This window comes from Neltuma alba, unplaced genomic scaffold (assembly GCF_004799145.2).
Source record: "Neltuma alba isolate B1F8T4 unplaced genomic scaffold, ASM479914v2 tig00010982_pilon, whole genome shotgun sequence".
Lineage (NCBI taxonomy): Eukaryota > Viridiplantae > Streptophyta > Magnoliopsida > Fabales > Fabaceae > Neltuma > Neltuma alba.
In genome coordinates, this window is record NW_021635744.1 from 35722 (window position 1) to 54950 (window position 19229).

The 19229-nt window shown below is 32.5% G+C and overlaps 1 protein-coding gene and 1 pseudogene across 1 annotated transcript; one reads left to right on the top strand and one right to left on the bottom strand.

Annotated features, from left to right (window-relative positions):
• Positions 1-966: 966 nt before the first annotated feature.
• On the top strand, positions 967-3960 carry LOC114760483 (DNA-binding protein RHL1-like). Its single transcript, XM_028949738.1, has 8 exons — positions 967-1299; positions 1711-1821; positions 2377-2463; positions 2589-2794; positions 2982-3057; positions 3244-3468; positions 3731-3775; positions 3925-3960. The coding sequence occupies exons 1-8, from the start codon at positions 979-981 to the stop codon at positions 3958-3960; spliced, it is 1107 nt and encodes a 368-aa protein (XP_028805571.1). The 5' UTR covers positions 967-978.
• Positions 3961-4487: 527 nt separating this feature from the next.
• LOC114760507 (probable metal-nicotianamine transporter YSL7) lies at positions 4488-7473 on the bottom strand (annotated as a pseudogene).
• Between the last annotated feature and the right edge of the window lie 11756 nt (positions 7474-19229).

The following is a 19229-nucleotide window of genomic DNA, read 5'->3' on the forward strand; positions in this document are numbered from 1 at the left end:
ACATTTGGCATTTTAATATTTAAATCGAAATCCTATCCATACGTGTACATGAAAAGGTTGAAATATTATAACCATATAATGGTCGGGAAAAATTGACTTGTGAATAATAAAGTTCTTGTATAGGTAATATTTTTTATAAAATTTATTTTATATTATATATTTTATATCGATAGGTATGTAGCCTTTTTTTTATACCTTTTCCTAAATACATGTACAATCTAATAATAGTTTTAAAAGTCTTTTTGTAACATTACAAAGTTTAGACGATACTTTACAAAGAAAATAACAGAATATTTTTATTTATGAAAGTTTCGTGTATAAAAACCCCCTTCCAATGCAAGGAGGTTTGCAATTTTTTTCAAGCGTAGAATTTTTATTTTTTATTTTGGAAGAACATTACAGATTGAAATTGTTGAGATCCTTTCATTGTACGTCTTTTAAAAAAATCAGTATTTTGTGAAAATGGTTTTCCATTTTTCAGTAAACGAAAAGAGTCCCTGACTCATTATTTAGTGCCACTAGCTTATTGACAACTGACAGTCAAAGTTTGTTTCTTTCTGTTTAAAGGTTGCTGGATAGATATTCGTTATCTAAAATAAAGTATATGAGGTATGGTTCTCCAAATCCAAAGGGGGGGGAAAAGGAAGTATTGACGTGAAATTTGCACGCACCTGCTTAATTTACAGCAGAGCAACTTTAAATTTGTATTCGTAAATTATACCCTTTTAGCCTTAAATATAAATATAAATATAAGGCTGAATTTATAATATAAATTACGTTACAAAATAAGTTTTAGAATTACATATAAATAATTAAACATTAACAAAATTTGATAGGAAAATTAAGAATAAAAACTTATTCTAGTTTTCTTCCTCCCCGAAAAAAAGTTGTTTCCCGCCACTCAGCGGAAGAGCCGAGCGTGAGTGCTTTTCCTGATCCTGGGACCAGAGACTTGTTCTACAGAATCAGGAAACAAGAATGGCAATCCGGCGTTGGAAGAAGAAGAATGAAGCGCGTAAGGAGCTAAATCCAGAAGCTGCAGAGCGCCAGAGGCTCAAAAGATTGGCCTTCTCTAATGGAGTAATTTCTGAGATCCCAGCCAAAGCCTCTCGTCGTCTCAATCCTTCAAACACAGTGCTTAAGCACCTCGGCAAAGACATTGTGAAGAAATCCCAGCGAAGGAACAAGTACCTCTTCTCATTTCCAGGTCACATTGCTCCCATCGGCCGCGGCGGCAAGATCGGTGATCTCAAGAATTTAGGAACAAAAAACCCCGTTCTCTACGTCGATTTCCCTCAGGTTTTTCAACGCTTTCCTTCAACGCATTTTGTAGTTTCAATTGATGCATTTGCTGTGTTTTTGGTTCCTACGGGTATGAGAGCGGAAGTCGTAACGTGGACATTGGACTGCAAATTTTCTCAGCCTTCAATTCGAATCACTATTTGTGGTTGCAAGTTTACAGCGTGAATACGCTTACTTGGTCATTTTTAAGAGCATTTTAAAGATGGCCGCTGATTTATTAGTGCATGTTCCTATATGCTTGTTTGGTTTGGTGGATAGAAACCAGAGTGTAAAAGAGGAAATATATATTTCTTTCATTATTTTTTATTTTGGACTATCTTGAGCACTCTATAAATTTGAGAAGTGTGAAAATTTGATTTTCTACAGTAGATCAACTGATCTGATTCATATTTACTTCCATTTTTTCAGGGCCAAATGAAGTTATTTGGAACAATCTTATATCCAAAGAACGGATATCTAACTTTGCAGTTCTCCAGAGATGGAAGGAATGCACTGTGCGAGGATTATTTTGATACTATGGTTGGTTTACTTCCCTTCTTGACTATACACTTTTCTCTTCCGAACTGCTCTCTCCGTTTCAATTTTAACTCTGAGAGCTACGAAGTGGATTACGGAAGTTAACAAACAAGCTCGGCATTCTGATTTGGATTCAACATCGACAAAAATTGTAAATCTGCTGATGCAGGCATGAATTATGCTTGCAGCGATCAGGTGAAACAGTAAGATTGCATTCTCTGTAATTTGCATTTATCCCTTCCCAACGCGCCTCTCAGGCCTCGGCAGATGTTTGTGCATGTAATAATCAGGATATGTGTTTTGAGAATCTGAGCTGATATCTTTCGCCTGCAAATCGCCGGGGGGGGGGTATTTTCCTTAATTGTATCGCAGTTGCAATCTTTATGGGTTTGACAACTCTGCATTTTTCTTCCCTTTGACAATTCTGCATTTTTCTTACGCTCATCCTCTTGTGGCTTGTTATTGTTCCTAAACTAACAGTAATGGGCTATCATTCCATTCAACTTCTTCCCGCCAACCAAACCCGTGTTTGTTATTCACAATATCTAGATTTCCCAGATTCTATTTTCAGATGCATGGTGGATTGGGAGGAAAGATGAAAACCCTGAAGAAACTAGACTTGATTTTCCAAAGGAAATGTATGAGGTAAACGTTGTTGATCAATGACAGTTGCGTACGGCTATATGAGAAGCAGCTTTTACTTCCTCTTATACGGAATGAGGAATAATGAGAGTAAAGTCTTTTAAGCTGATTCTTGACTTTTTTTCCAGGGACAACAAGCTGACTATGAGTTTGCAGGTGGAGCTGGTTCCGCATCCGCAGCCACTCAACGTGCTGCCAAAAATAAGATGCAGCATGCAAAGGAGCACCCAGAGACACCTGAAAATTATATGTCGAAGAGTGAAGACATCTTGGAAGATGCGAAGGAGGTGGTTCCAGTTCATCACTCAGACAGACCTTCTGGAAAAACATACAAGTATTAGCCTTTTCATCACTTAGATCTGATTTCCAGCCATGAATTCATAAGAAATTTATATTCCCGGTTGTCTTAAGGCATTATGTCTAATTAAATTACACTAAGTTTTTAAAACTGACCTGGCTGGCTTAAGTTGAAATTTGTCATCTGAGACGGAAATGCATACTTATTTGTTTTGCTGTTTTAGATTTGCGGAAATTTCTTCTGGTTTGGATAGTCCTGATGTTTCTGTGCTCAAAAAAGAGGTGGAAGCTAAGACTGCTGTGAATGATCGTAGTAGTTTAAATATCCTTATAATTGATTTGTTAGAGAATTTCAGCAACTTTTTCTTTTGGACTTTATTTTAAGCCTTGAGGTCTTTGCTCACCAATTTACATGTATTATCAGAAACACACTGACTTTACATTGTGTTTTTGGTGCAACTCTACGTTATTAACCTTAATTCATAGACACAGAAAGAAAATCCATATGCTCTTGCAGTTGATCTTGGTCATGATAACGCTTTGAGAGGAACTCGAGACCTTCGGAAGAATAGAAAGTATGCTTCGGGATCTAAGTGCAAGAAACTGCTTGAATGTTCTTTGATGGCTCCATCTGAAGAAGTCTTGTTTCGTAATCGCGCTTCACTTGTTCAGTCTACCATATCCACGTTGTTTAGGAAAGTGGAGCAAGAGGTAAACTTTAAGAATACTAACATGGATATCAAATGCAACGTAGCTGTAAGGAGAAATGTTAGGACGGTTCACATCTCTTGCATATTTTATGAATTTCAACTATTTTAATGTCAATATTAAGCGAATCTTTAAGTATAAAATAACGTTGTGTAAAATGCCAAGGAAATAACTGACTTCGTTTTTGCCAATGGAAAAAGCCAACTTATTAGCGATGGTTATTGGAGTCAGGAATCTAACGCCGTACTCGTACATTACAATGTAGGCTGAAAATGATGATGACATTGAAGAATTTTCGAGTACTTCAAAGGTAGTTATTGATGAGATTTCGCATGCTGGCTTTCATAGGCATTCACCCTAGCGGCCACTAAACCCTTTTTTTCACAGTTGATAGTTTACAGCAGTAATAGACACTCCTAACCTGATATTTTCCATTGCATTTATATTTGTTTTATCTAGGAAACTGACGGAAGCGATGAAGATTGGACTCATTGAGAGCGTGATGTCATTTCCCTCGTTAAAATGGTTGAACAGTAACGGCTTTGCTGAACACGCCCCACTCTGGCTTATAAATGAGAAATACACACACACACACACCCCACCGTGAGTAGGAGATAGAATGAAATTCTTTTAACGTTTTCTTCTTTTTCATACTGGGATTCAATGGACAAGCTTATCTTCTTTGAGTGTTACGTGGGCAATCTATTAAAAAGTGAGAGAGCCACTACATATTGGTTGAGGCCTTCCATGGATATTAGAAGAAGAATTATGGAGGATTTAATGCTTTCCCTAAAATTACCTTTTTTTAAGAATAGAGGACATATATTTAATGGATATTTCATCTCGATTTCTTGCGACAATTAATTTTTGTTGACAATGATTGAGATCACGTGCCTACCCCACTCTAGTTGTATTGTTTTTCTTCTCTTACATTTAGACGTTTGTTCGAAACATGTTGACTAGGAAATTACTGAAGTTGGTGATTGTCAGTTTTGTCTTTGTGGAAGAAGATAAGTAAATGCTAATAAGCAGCAATAATATCATATACAGTGAAATTTATACGGAGTTTAGAGAAAGCATATTTGAAATCGAGATCTTCTAGAAACCTCAAATTACATAGTGCAATCTAAACTTGTGTACATATACTTTTTTTTTTTTTTTCCATGATATATCTGCTTTATAACATACCACTTTTTTTTCATTCTTCATATTTTAGTTGCTTCACCTATATTGGTGCCTGGCACATCTTTAACTTTAAAGTTCATAACTAAAAAAGGTGCTGTCCAACAGAATGACAGACAGTAAGGCATAAGATATTGATACCAAGCCAAACTTTGCCTCAAGAACCTAAAAACCCACCGCCCCTTTTATTTGTAGCTCTGGACAAGAACTTCATGCAAATTGTTCGCTTAATCCCAGAAGAGCAAGTATTGAAGCAGGTAGAGTCCATATTCCATCCCCACATATCAAACCAGAAGCAACTGCTGGCGCAAAAGTATCTACTTTGGCCTTGTTTACCTTCTGCCAAATGAACAATATCAGACTTCCTACACACGTCAATGGCAAAATATGGCCCTAAATAGAAAGGTATAGCTATTTCCATCAGAAATGGTATGAACCTCCCTCTCGCACCCATCAGGTCTTTAATAAAATTTATCAAAATGGCAGAGCCAAGGAAGACATAACACAGCAGGAGGTAGTTCTTTGGTAGAGATGAAAGCCCTCCAGCCCAAGGATGGCCATGTTCTTGTACAAAATAGCATATGGAGCAGGGTATCCACTTTTAGGAGTCCCAAGGTCATCAAGAGCTCTGTAGAAAACCCAAAAGACACAAGGAGAAATCACACATCCCATTGCAGTGCCAATTATTTGGCTCACAAACATGGAGCGTAGTGAAGCTAGGGTAAGGTAGCCTATCTTGAAATCTTGTGTGAGGTCAGAGGCTGTGGAGACGATATTCATCATCACTCTGCAGGCTACCGGGCCAGCAAGAATCCCACCATGTGATGCTCCAGCCCATGCTCCATTTGTGAATATGGCAAGCTTTCCATAAGTGGATGTAAGTGACCAATCTGTCAGCCACAACCATTAGCATTACAGAATGCTAAGGGTGGAGCTAGAATGTAGATAACCAACATGTAGTACCCTTTTAGCTGGAGAAAGATGTGTGGAAGAGTAATCACTGAGACAATGGGAATTGGAACATAGCCTGCAACTGTAAACGATGTGGGGATCTGATCTTTGAGAAAGAGTTGGGTGTGGTGCCAGAAATCGAAGGATTGCCGAGGACCTGAAGGAGAGTTCTGATCTACAACAGGAAGAACATTTTCCCGTCATTTGTCCCTGATTTGTTGATACAATCCAGTGATGGTATGGCCTAGCGTCTTGAAGAAGTTATACAAACCATCTCCCAGGATCATGGCTATGGCTATGAATATCTGAATTCAAGATCAATAGATAGTTAGTAAACATAGCGGCAAGAGCTGTTCAGGGCTTAGGCTGCTCAGTTATAGATTTGCACTTGGAGCCTCTTAGATGAGGGATTTTGTAATTTGTTCAATTGAGCAATTTGAGCTACCTAGATTTAATTTAGACAATTTACAGTTCTTTTTAAGTTTACAATGAGAAGTGTTTTTATCAGATTTATTTTTGCTTCCCTTATATATACATATCAACATAAATAACAAAGCATTAACAACGTAGACCATCCATATAAAACTTGGGTAACTCAAATCACTAAATTGAAACTTCAGACGATCTCTTAGTTTAGAAGATACAATTTCAGATACTGTTGGCTAGGTGAAGCCCAGACTTTATCCATAGGTTTCTGTCATCTTCTAGGATCTAATAATGAGCCAAAATTAAGATGCTTATCAAGAGGAATACAGACCAATAAGATGCTTTAAACCAAGAGACTTACCTTGTAACCTTCAAGATCTTGCATGTTGTTTTCGTCAAGGCCTGGAGGGGACCAATCGCCCAAGAAAGAATTCCTCGAAGCAGGAGTGATATATTGATGATACGTGGACAAATCATTCCCACTCCAATGTAGATTGTAGAAAAATCAAAGCAGAACCTGCAAATAACTAAAGGCTGAAATGAACTCACCTAATAGTTGAAGATGATGCTGCTCTAAAATTTACTTTTCCCCAATTAAATAAGTGTGTCATTAGAAAGGAAGGAGATGTGATGGCGTACTTGTATGCTTTCAGCCCCATTGAAGGGAAGGCTCGGAATCCATAATCATCAGAAGCAGTGTAGGACTACTGAAAGAAACCCCATATGAATTGAAAGTGATGAATTTTCCCGACACTTTCACTTGCTTCCTGGAAGAACAATTCAATTAGTTAGGATCAGTAACTTCTGCCCAACATTTGATTTTGTAATTTTTTTTTTGGCAGTGCCTTACTTTGCTAGTGTGGCTTCTTGAGCAGTATGGAAGCCGTTGATTAGATGTGCAGTTGCAGTCCCACTTGGATATGTCAATTTAAAGTCAGTGATCATAATCTGCAACATACAACAAAATATGAATTAAAAAAAAAAAAAAACTAAAGTGGTAAAGACATGAAGCATTATGCTGCTGAAGTAACTATAAAGAGATAGAGAATATGCAGGTTTCTTATTTTAATTAAAGTATAATTATTGATGAGTTGATAAAAAAAGAAAGAGCAATTTTGCATCACACCTTCCTTAGAGGCACAACCGAGAAGAGGCCAAGAAAGCCAACAATAAAGAGAAATCCAAGTATCCATCCTATTGCTGGGTCCTTGAAATCAGTTTTGTTTGAAGATAGCTGGGCTACCCGTTCCCTCATTCCAAAGAGGTAACTCCAAAAGCCGCCTGTAATAGGCTTTCTATATCATATATTGGCATATCAAAGAATATATAAAATAAGTTTTGAACAAACTCAATCATATGATGCTGGAACTGTCAACAATATTCACTTGCTATGTTTTCTTTGTAGAATATGATAATAAATACTCCAAAACCTTCTCATTATAACTTCCAGTCTGGATCCTAGCTTGAGAGATGAAGAGTTAGTCATCAACAATAGAGATAAATTATATTAGGGACTAGGATATGTTGTGAAAGGAGATATTACTACTGAAGGCTATGCCAGAGGAGGCAACAATACAGGTCTCGAAAACAGTATTCTCCTGCCTTGTAAATGGCTGCCTTAACATGCCTGACTTACTCAAGAACTTAGTCCAAGTGTTCACAAAAAAGAAACCCAATAGCCCGGCAGAAACGTTAGGTGAAGGTATAATCCCAGTGGTGAGGTTCAGTTTCATCACTATGGAACAGAACAGTACACTTAGCACAAAGCTCACCACAAAGAACACCTTCTCCACAGAAAGGTCTTCTTTTTCTAACTCCATGTCCTTCATGTTGTGATTCTGCTCTTCTGTTTGAGCTATTTCTCTCTTCTCTCTATAGGGAGCATAGAATGTGTTAGAATCTTGGGATTTTGTAAAAGGATTTGGAATCTCTTGAGGGTATGAGTCTTGCTGAGAAGTTTGGCTAAAGTTGAAAGATACCGCACAAGGTTCATTGAGTATTTATTGAAGAATATCAACATCAGAAATTTGGAATAGTGTGTCTGACTTGAATAAGAAATGGATGCTCCACACAGCTCATCTAATAGGACATGAAGATTTTTGTGTCGTAATGTGATTGAATCCAAACACAGAATGACTTTATTTCGGAGATTTTTGTCCCTTGCAGAAAAACTAAGCATTTTCTAGCCCACGAAGTGAACGTAGTTTTTGTTCGGAGTGAGAAAAACTGAAGTCTTTTTTCATGACTTCTAAGTCAATGAAGTGTTTTTCTTCATTTTTGGAGGAAGGGGCCTTTAAATGATTGGGATGGTATGAAGTATGATCGTATTGTGGAGATACAGTATATTTCACTATTTTTGATAGTATATTCCATTTTAATTATTAATTTATCGTAACTAGGAGAATGATTTAGGAGTATGCTTATCGGATTTAATTATATATGTGCTTCGAAGAAGAGGGGAAATGCGATTTTTGTTCGGTTAGCTTTATTGTCGTCAAAGTGATTAACTTCTGAAAGCAAATAATTTCCATTAATTCGCGGGTTATCACGTGAGCTTCAAATACACACACAGTCTTACACACACACACACACACACACGTGTGTGTGTGTGTGAAATACGGCAAACAAAGTCTTGACACAAAATCAAAACGCAGAAGTGCTGAAAGCGAGCGTTCCTTGGGATGGAGCAACATGCTCAGAGTAAAACATAGTCAATATTTCTAATCTATCTGGTTATTCGACCTAAAAGCAAAAAAAAAAAAAAAAAAAAATCCCATATTTGCATAACCAAAGTTGGAAGGTGGGATCTGGAGGTACTGAGAATATGAAGAGTTTCAGAGTAGAGCAAGAAGGGTGGGGAACGCGGGAAAGAGGTTGAAGCTTTCTTCCAAAATCTCTTGGAAGGAAAGTGTGGTGTGTCCCCTCATTCATTTTCTTTCTTATTTTTGTCTCTTTTAAATTTTCCTCCCCATTCAAGTAGAGGAAAAGTTGTTTCCTCCTTCATTTTTCCTCCTTATTTTGTTTCCTCCCATAATTTTTTTCCCATCTAATCAAGTGTGTGAAGGTTCATGATTCTCATTCTTTTTTTATATATAATTTTTGTAGTTAATGACATAAATCTCACAATCTTAAATTAAAATAGCTTTTGTATGATTCAAAATGAGATGTATACTAACCCAAAGCACCATGTAAACTTAAAGGAAAGTTTCATCATATAAGACCACTAATATTATACAGTAATAAATGCTGAGCTTTAAAGAGATGAGCATAAAACTGAAATAATAAATATCAGGATATTAAGATGGATATGTGATCATATAAAAAAATTAGATTCATAATAAATTTACATAAAGAAAAGTTGGCGTGGCATCTATTAAAGAGAAAATAATAGAAAATTATTTAATGTGGCTTAGGCATATTCAAAAAAAGCCATTGGAGGAGCCAGCAAAAGTGATAAATTAGACAATTAATTATTAGAGTCCTCTAAAGAGAAATGGAGGAAAATTAAAAAGAACAGTTAAGAAAGCTATCTAAGAAGATATTTTGATTAACAATATATCCAAAACAACCCAATGAACAAAGTTTTTTTGCCAACAACTTTTTTAGTTTGATGTCCATACGTTTATTAGTTTTCTATGTGTTTATTATTGATTACTCCACTGCAACATATAAATACTAGTTCTTTAAAAAGATTGTTGGCAAAAGAAAGAGTCCTTAAAAGACTTTGAAAATATATGGCATGTACAAGTTCTCTTATGTATTCACAAAATACATGGATTATTATTATAGGATTATGATACAAATTTGTCCTGAAAGTTTTTACTTAAGAGCACTGGATATCCGTAATTTTTTTTGGTTTAATGTCACCCTGAAAATTTTCAAATTGTAGCAATGTCGCCCTTGCTTTTATCTAAATTAAGTTTGACTGCTAGTTGACCAAATGTGCTGAGTTGGCTAATCCATGAGTCATCCACGTCATTTTTTTTTCTGGGTTAAAGTGCAAATTTGTCCCAAAATATTTTAGTCAAGAGTGATGATTATTCGGAATCTTTAAAGTGAGTAGATTAAGACAATAAATTAAATTTGCTATTTGTAATAAATAAGTGTTATTTTTCTCAAAATATCCTTGCTAATCAATTTTGTTTACTAGAACTACCATTATTAGAAGAACAATCTTTAAAAAAATAGATAAATATGATAGACAAAATGTATTGGAATCTTATATTTAGGACCAAAATAAAAATCAAACAAGATCTTACATGAAAAACAGGAGGTAGTATTTTAAAAGTAAAAAGAAAAAATAGAGAAATTCAATATGTATAGATGCTCATTCAATTCAAGTCATATATATTGGAAGGTGATACTTTTTCAGCTAGTTAAATGGTTAAAAATTGATTTACAACAAATATTCATACTAATATGACCATACAGAGCATCCCCTTTGTCTCAGTTCATTCCTAACGATAGAATTCATAACTCTCAAAACTTGTCAATGCCACTTTCTATTGTTTTTGTCAATGTTTTTCACTCTACAAGGATCAATCTGTAACTCTATTTTCTTTTCTACTTTGCGAGGAATATTATCCATAAATCGTAGATCCGTCTCGGCAGTAGGGCTGACAAACATCCAACTCAAAGTTTCAACAGGTAAACAATAATGTCTCGTTATTTTTTCTGACACATAACAATAATGCCTCATTATGAGTTCATCTGTAAATCTGTGAGCAGTCCAAATAGGTCTTAAATGATCTGGCCTCCCCGTCATCTTATAGGAATTACAGCTGTCACCAAATATGACAATAGATCACAATTCCAATTTGCTTCCAATACGTTATTGTACAAGTGTACTGGACAATGTAGCATGAAGAATATAGTCGGTTTTAGCACTCTCTTCTTTCCATCTTCATCGAAACGTGGCACGGAACAACGAAGAGCGTCTAAAACTTGGCATTCCGTTACAGAAAGAATAGGATCAAATATCTCTATGTTTCCAATCCATTTGAAATCTTCTTGCATCAATATTGCAAGACAAAGCTGCCACATAGAATCCTGAGACGATTCAAAGCTACCAAACCATATATTACCATCCGCATCTTTGACTCTGCACCCAAAACCCTACGTAGATGTTTAGAAATCGATTAAGTTAGCAGGAGGTGTCGAAAATCGTGATAGAATAGAGAGTTGCCGAGAATCTTCGTACATATTTCCACTTTCCGCAACAATGTTCTTTGTCTATCACGATTGGTACGTAAATCACTTGGAGTCCACGGTTCTTTTATTCTTGCCCTACAACGTGGTTGGTTCAAAGCAGTTTGCGCCGGTGCTTCCATATATACATATACATACATATATATATATATATATATCCCTGATTTGTTCAAGTTTATCAAATGGAGTGCATCTAAAAACTTTTATTCTCATCTATTCATAACTATCTAGTCTAACTATTGTCTTTTTAAAAAAAAATTCTTAAGAGCCATGCATTTTATATTACTAACTCTACTATTTTATCAAAAATCTCAACCAATTTACTCTATCTTTTTTTTTTTTCATTTATTTATGTTAATTTCATACAAATAAATAATGTCACATCCACATACAGAGACGATTGCCATAAACCTTAGGTGTAAGTAACCCTTATCCTCTAATTTTCTCACGAAACTAATCTTAGGATTTAATCAAAATGTTTAACTGTAGTAATTTATATGACTATTTCAAAATATAATTAGAAGACTATGCATGCCATTTTTAATACAACTCCATCTTCTTCATCTAAATGGATGTATGTTAAGAACAAACCCACACCTGTAACTATTATTTATCATTATTCCCTAATGTTTTGGAATATTTTCAAATAATTTTCTATAACTTTCTGAATAAAATATTCATAAATGAAGAATGAATATTGATTAAAAATACTGAGCCAATTATAATTCAAAGAATGTTCCTTTTCTTTTAATTTGCACAAAAAATTTTCTAGTTCACAGCATTTTTCTTAACTCATCTTTAAGGATAAATTTTTATTTATTCAAACATTCAGTAATGTTTTAGTGGTAAAGCAGTCATATAAGATATGGATGAAGTTTACTACTGTATCTAAAATACACATACATGTGTACGTTTATTGAATACTGTTTAGTACTCCTCCGGTCCTTAATATAGGACCCAATTTTTGAGTTAGTTTTGGTCCTAAATATAAGACCCCTTTCTCATATTTATCAATTTTCTCTAAATTACCCCTATAAATACTCCCTCAACCATAATCAAGTAAAAGAGGGAGAGGGAATATTAAGAAAGATGATTATGGTGTTTTAGGAAAAATGTGTCACTTTTCTTATAATTAACTAATTTACCTAACTTCCTTAATCTAATCAAATTAGTTAAATTGGTCTTATATTAAGGACCGGAGGAGTATCATCTTATGGGCTGTAAACAAGTTGAAATAGATTCATACTCACTAATATAATGCTTATCATTAAGCGAATCAACTCTTTCCTGTACATATGTATTTTATTCATCATTCAACCTTGAGATTGTTTCAAAATAAGCAAATATGATATGAGAGCATGAATTTACATAATAGTATGCCTTAGATTTTTTATTTTAAATATAGTAGGAATAATACATTCAAACTAGTCACCAGCACAATGCCAAACTAATATATCATGAGCAACATACTAAACATACACATATAGAGGGAAAATATATACACACACATATACTCAGAGCATATATTATTTGTCAAAACACCATTTTACGAGGGTTTTCTAATTCCTTCTGATTCTAAAGGCATCTTTCAAATTAAAAATAAAATAATTTATTATAAAATTTCAAAAATCTTATATATATGTGTAAATAAAAATTTTTAAGCTTATAAAAAGATAATATGTTCTAACAAATTATTGTTCCAATCTGACCTAGCTGGCGATCGAACATCCGAGAAGGAGTGGAGCTTTACCTAGTGGAACTAATCGAGCATTCAGAACAGCTCGCTTCTTCTCGAAACAGGCAGCTCCGCCGAATTCTTCAGAGTTTAAGGAACCAGAGAAAAAGGAGTTCTCATTTTTCTAAAATCCTAGAGGCGATAGACTCCCTAGGTAGATAATCCTAAGCTACCATAGTAACACTTTCATATGAATAATACTCACAATTATTGAGGAATTGTCCATACGTAAAATCATAATTATTGATACAGGCCTTTTCCACATAAAAAGGAATCTTTTGTTACAATAGAAGCAGAAGTGATGTCGATTATTCAAGAATCGAAGTCGATTTGCTTTAGAAAAAGAGGATATCAATGAACTTCTATGAAATTAGTCATACTTCCTAATCCAACATTTCACTTTAAATAATACTTGAAGTACAAGAATACTTGTTTTTCTATTATTAATTATCTAAAGTACTCATTCATTTTATTATATACTACCTCTGGTCCTAATTATAAGAGCCAGTTGACTAATTTGAGAAAATTAAGGAAGTAAGTTGAGTTAGTTATTTGTCCTAAATAGGTGTTGTCTTTCATAAAATATCCTTGCTAATCAAGTGTATTGACTATAACTCTTATTATTAGAAGGATTATTTTGGAAAGAAATGTATAAATATAAGAGACAAAGTGGATTGGGGTCTTATATTTAGGACTAAAATAAAAGTCAAACAGGGTCTTATATTAAGGACCGGAGGTAGTATATATTTTGCTCACTCTTTTATAACATTTCTTATGTGAGTATAGAATTTATAAGAATTTGTAATCCAAGGATCATATTGTTATTAGGTTCGTTAACATGTAAAAATATGTTAAATTTTTTTTTTACCCATTCAAAAGTAATTTCTCCTTCTTTTTCTTTTTTTTTTTAATAAAGTTTGACTATTACTCTCTTTATAGGTAGATAAATCTTCTTAGCATGAAAAATAAGAAATAACATTATTTAATTTATGTATAATTACCAACCTTCAAAAAAAATTTGAGAATGAATTTAATAGGAAAAATTCTTTGATTCCTAGACTTTCAAGTAAAATATTCAAAAGTGTTTTTAATGTAAAATTTTGGAAATTCAAAAAGAGAAATAGCAATTCACTAAACACTTTATCTTGCCAACATCACTTTATGTGAACTCTAAGTCAAAAAAAATACATCAATACAAACAAATCCACACTTAAATATATATATATATATATATATATATCAAAAACAAGCTTTTATTCATTTAACCCTAGCCACTCTATTATACTATATATTTATTCATAATTTTCATAGTGTCTTTACTATTACCCATGGTCTTATACTTAATTCAAAGTATCTATCAACAACATATTTTGGTGACATATACCTTAAGTTTCAGTTACTAAATCTTTCTCTTGTTTATTAATATTCCTAACAGTTAATCTCTATTTCTCCTTCTTGTTCTTCTTTTTTTTCTTCTTTTTATCGATCAATTATATTAATAAAAAAATAAACGCATATAGAAGTATTTATATTTAATGCACAATCTACGATATCCAACATCAAACACCAACATATATATTATCAAAAACATTGTACATCACTAATTTTGTATCAGAGTTGTTGTTTTAATCGTACAATAGTTTCTTATTGCCTTGAGTTTCATATAACTCGTATATTTTCAACATTGCTTTTTCATTATGACCTGTGACAACTCATATCGTATTTAAATTCCTTATACTTTCAAAAATGCATTCTTAAGTATACAAGACATTTAGGTCAAATCACAAGCTATGTATCCTCATGAGATGAGCTTAAATATCGTCAAATTAAGTCAATCTACTTAATATCTCTTAATAAAGAGCATTCATTTTAATTCCACTCTTTTTTCAAATATTTGGTTTTCATTTACTTGTTATTAAATGGCCAGTATTCTTTATAGTTTTGTGGTTCAAGGTATTAATGTCAGACACTATCTTTTATGCATTTAAAAATTATTAGATTATCTCAATTACATATTATTATTATTGACCCTCTTACCACAAATTCCTACAATCAAGACTTAGCATATGATAATATAATCACCCAAGATTTTAACATGCACTTACAACAATTCTCTCTCTCTCTCTCTCTCTGACCTAATATCATCAAGTTTTAATTGTCACTATCTTAAAAGTCCACAGAATTTGTTTTTCCTTTATTTTTCATATTTACACTTATTTTGTCATCAAAAAGGTCTTACATTTTCCTCTAAATAGTAAGAAAATATTTGATAATAAATTTTATGAATTCTCCTGATGAATTAGTTGCATAAAAAAAATAATAAGGGCAAGCTATCATGAGAAATGTATTTATTGCTTCTCCTATGAAGAGTCTAACTAAATAACAAATTTCTAGAAACATTTGTTTGCACTATTATTAATATTATTCATACTCAAATCAATAGTTTCATACTTATGTTAAAAGATATATTTCTCATACAATTTTGTTGTTAAATGCGATGCAAAGCTTAGTTATCAAGCTTAATGCACATGATTCTTTTTATTTATTGTTTATTTGACATCTCATTCTATTAATTTCATGTCTAACTTTCAAATCTATTTATACAAATGCAATATTATCTCTTTTAGCCAGCTCAAAATTGCATTGCTTTTACTTATAAATAAATAATAATAATAATGTTTTGAACTTCTTAGTTTTATACCATTTCTCCTCTCTTAAGGATGCAACCCACCTTAACACAAACAAAACAAAAGAAGAAAAAAATAATATAACACATAAAACTAAGATGTTAGCAGGGAAGGATATGTTAAAAACTGTATAATGTCACCATCATCTATATACAATGCAACAAACAAATCATAGAGTTGCAAGACTACAGGCTCTGATACCAAAATGAAACATCTCCCTCTCCAGCTGATGTGGACCCAGCGTCCTTACTAGCACACCGATTCGATCCTGGCTCTGATACCAAATGTAACATCTCTTCTCTCCAGCCGATGTGAGACTTCACATTTTGAGAAGACAAACCATTGTTGCTTCCACTTTCAGCCCCTCGCTTCTTTCTTTCAAGTTCAACAGCTTTGTTACCACTACCCTTTGCGTCTTTCCTCAATCCTCACTTCATTACTTTAATTTATAGAGGTTATGTTTGGATTAGCAGTGTAAAAAAGTAAATTATTTGTAATTTGATTTTTAGAAAAGTGAGATTGAGTAAAAGTTACTTTGGGTAATGTGACTTATGTTTAGATTAATTTTTATAAATAAGTTAGTTTGTGAAAGTAAGTTGTTTGAATTATAATTGAATAAGTAATTTTAGTTTCTAAAATTACCAAAATGAGTATGATTTTTTAAATAATGAAAAAATTATCAATTTACATAATATAATAATTTTAAATTATTTATAAGCTCATGTTAATATCATATTTTTTATTTTTTTAATCGTTTATTATAAGGACATATTTAAATTTAAAAAAATAAATTATGGCCTTGAAATGCTGAGCCTAATAGGCTCAGAATTGAATGGGATTACTGTGGATGAGAAGAACGAGATCATCGAGGCGGAGATCGATATAAATATAGAGTTGAAGCTGTATGGGCACGATTACACGCGATTACATCCAGTTACTTGATTTGTGAGTTTTGTAGTTTCTACTCTGTAGAGTAGCGTAGAGCATATTCTTGAGTAGTCAAATAAACAAATACTGTTTGCAAATTTTTTTTTAAAAAGCAGAAGATAAAATGAACATCGTAATTATAAACAGGTATTTCCTTTTCCTTCTTATTGTAAATGTAAATAAGAACCATACGAATAAATGATATTAAAAATTCAAAATTCAAAAACGAAGGTGATAATTGTGAAAAGTTTGAGTTGTAATTTTTTTTTAAAAAATGAATGGTTTGATTCATAAAGAGAAAAAGAAAACTTGAAAGTTTTTTTTTCCTGGAGTTGGACACAATGTGTGATATTTTTGTGACGTTATTAGTTGATTAAATAAATATTTGATAGTGCTTACTTTTATTATTCTTTAATGAAGATACGAGCAAGGTTGTCATATAATTAAATGGATTTCAATACAAAAAATTACAACAATTTGGTTTAAAATTGTTTAATAATATAATTCTTTGTTGATCAAATAACCAGGTTTAAAATTTGTCTCATAATTAAATTTGAAAATCATTAATTCTTCATAAATCATAATACTTATCATACGTATATTTTAATATATTTTTCAAATAATTATATTTATTTTACACATGGTTAATGATACATAGGAAAAAATTATAAAATAATTCACGCATAAATGGTATAAGTTTTAAAAAAATAATAAATGTTAAATTTATTTATACTTTTATTTAAGTTTTGCAAATATTATTTTTTGCATACATCAAATAAAAACGTTACGATGCCTTTTGAGTTCTGAGAGAATTGCTGGGTTGAAACACAAGATTTCAACAGTAGATTTGACTAAGGAACTTCTTGAGGGGTGATTAGGAACCCCATCCTTCGTGAGCATGAAATAAATATTTATATTACGAAACCAAGTTTCTTTTCTTTTGGTGCAAAATATACGATGTATGGGGAGAAAACAATTAGAATTTTTTTTAAAAAAGTATTGTGCTTAGTATTTTTTTTGAATATTTAGATCTAAATCTTATCAATAAATGTACATAAAAACTTTAAATATTATATATTTTATATTTGTGAATCATAAAGCTCTTGTATGTTTATTTTTTTAAACAAAATTTATTATATATTTTATATTTAAAAGTCTTTTGTAATATAACAAAGTTCAAATAAAAACTTCACAAAAAAATGACGGAATATTTTTATGAAAAAAATCCCATAAAAAAATAGAAAAATATAAAATCTCAAATCAGAGTTGTTTTGCACATTTTAAAAGTTTTGACTGTATTTCACTTACAGATTAAGGATTCCTGATTTGAAATTTAGTCATTTTTAGGTTCCTTTTATGTGATTTTTCCTATTTTTATTTATGAAAGTTCCATATATAAAAACCTTGCCAATGTATGGAGGTTTGCAATTTTTTTTTAAATTATGGAAAAAGAATTTTTTTGGGAAAACCTTACAGCTTGAAATTGTCAAGACGCTTTAGTGTGCATTTTTTTAAAAAAAAACTTTTTCATATGGTTTTTCATTTTTTTTTTAGTAAATGAAAAGAGTAACAATTTACTACCTTTCCATTTTTTTTCATAAGAGATAATTGTGGAGTATAACATTGTTTTTGGTAAGAGATATTTACAAGTCATCTCAAATTCGGTTTGTTAATTTCCCATTTTACTTCTATTTGATTGTTGATACTATTTATATTATTGTAGTTAATTTTCACGCCTTCTCTTGTCACCACACATTTTCTTTCTTATAAATGAGGGTATTTTTAGAGAAAAAGTTACATTTTTTATTACATATTTATTGTCTTCAGCTAATTTTAACTAGTATTTTAAATAATATAATTTGATTAATTTGGTGCAACTCTACGTTATTAATATTAACCTTAATTCATAGACACGGAAAGGAAATCCATATGCTCTTGCAGTTGATCTTCGTCATGATAATGCTTTAAGAGGAACTCGAGTCCTTCAGAAGAATAGAAAGTATGCTTCGGGATCTAAGTCCAAGAAACTGTTTGAATGTTCTTTGATGGCTCCATCTGAAGAAGTCTTGTTTCGTAATCGCGCTTCACTTGTTCAGTCTACCATATCCACGTTGTTTAGGAAAGTGGAGCAAGAGGTAAACTTTAAGAATACTAACATGGATATCAAATGCAACGTATCTGTAAGGAGAAATGTTAGGACGGTTCACATCTCTTGCATATTTTATGAATTTCAACTATTTTAATGTCAATATTAAGCGAATCTTTAAGTATAAAATAACGTTGTGTAAAATGCCAAGGAAATAACTGACTTCGTTTTTGCCAATGGAAAAAGCCAACTTATTAGCGATGGTTATTGGAGTCAGGAATCTAACGCCGTACTCGTACATTACAATGTAGGCTGAAAATGATGATGACATTGAAGAATTTTCGAGTACTTCAAAGGTAGTTATTGATGAGATTTCGCATGCTGGCTTTCATAGGCATTCACCCTAGCGGCCACTAAACCCTTTCTTTCACAGTTGATAGTTTACAGCAGTAATAGGCACTCCTAACCTGATAGTTTCCTGATTGCATTTATATTTGTTTTATCTAGGAAACTGACGGAAGCGAAGAAGATTGGACTCATTGAGAGCGTGATGTCATTTCCC

Excerpts from the sequence above, each read along its gene's own strand:
- LOC114760483 (XM_028949738.1), top strand. The coding sequence starts at position 979 with ATGGCAATCCGGCGTTGGAAGAAGAAGAATGAAGCGCGTAAGGAGCTA. Across the intron at positions 2,464-2,588 it reads TTCCAAAGGAAATGTATGAG|GGACAACAAGCTGACTATGA; the intron begins GTAAACGTTGTT and ends CTTTTTTTCCAG. Across the intron at positions 3,776-3,924 it reads AATTTTCGAGTACTTCAAAG|GAAACTGACGGAAGCGATGA; the intron begins GTAGTTATTGAT and ends TGTTTTATCTAG.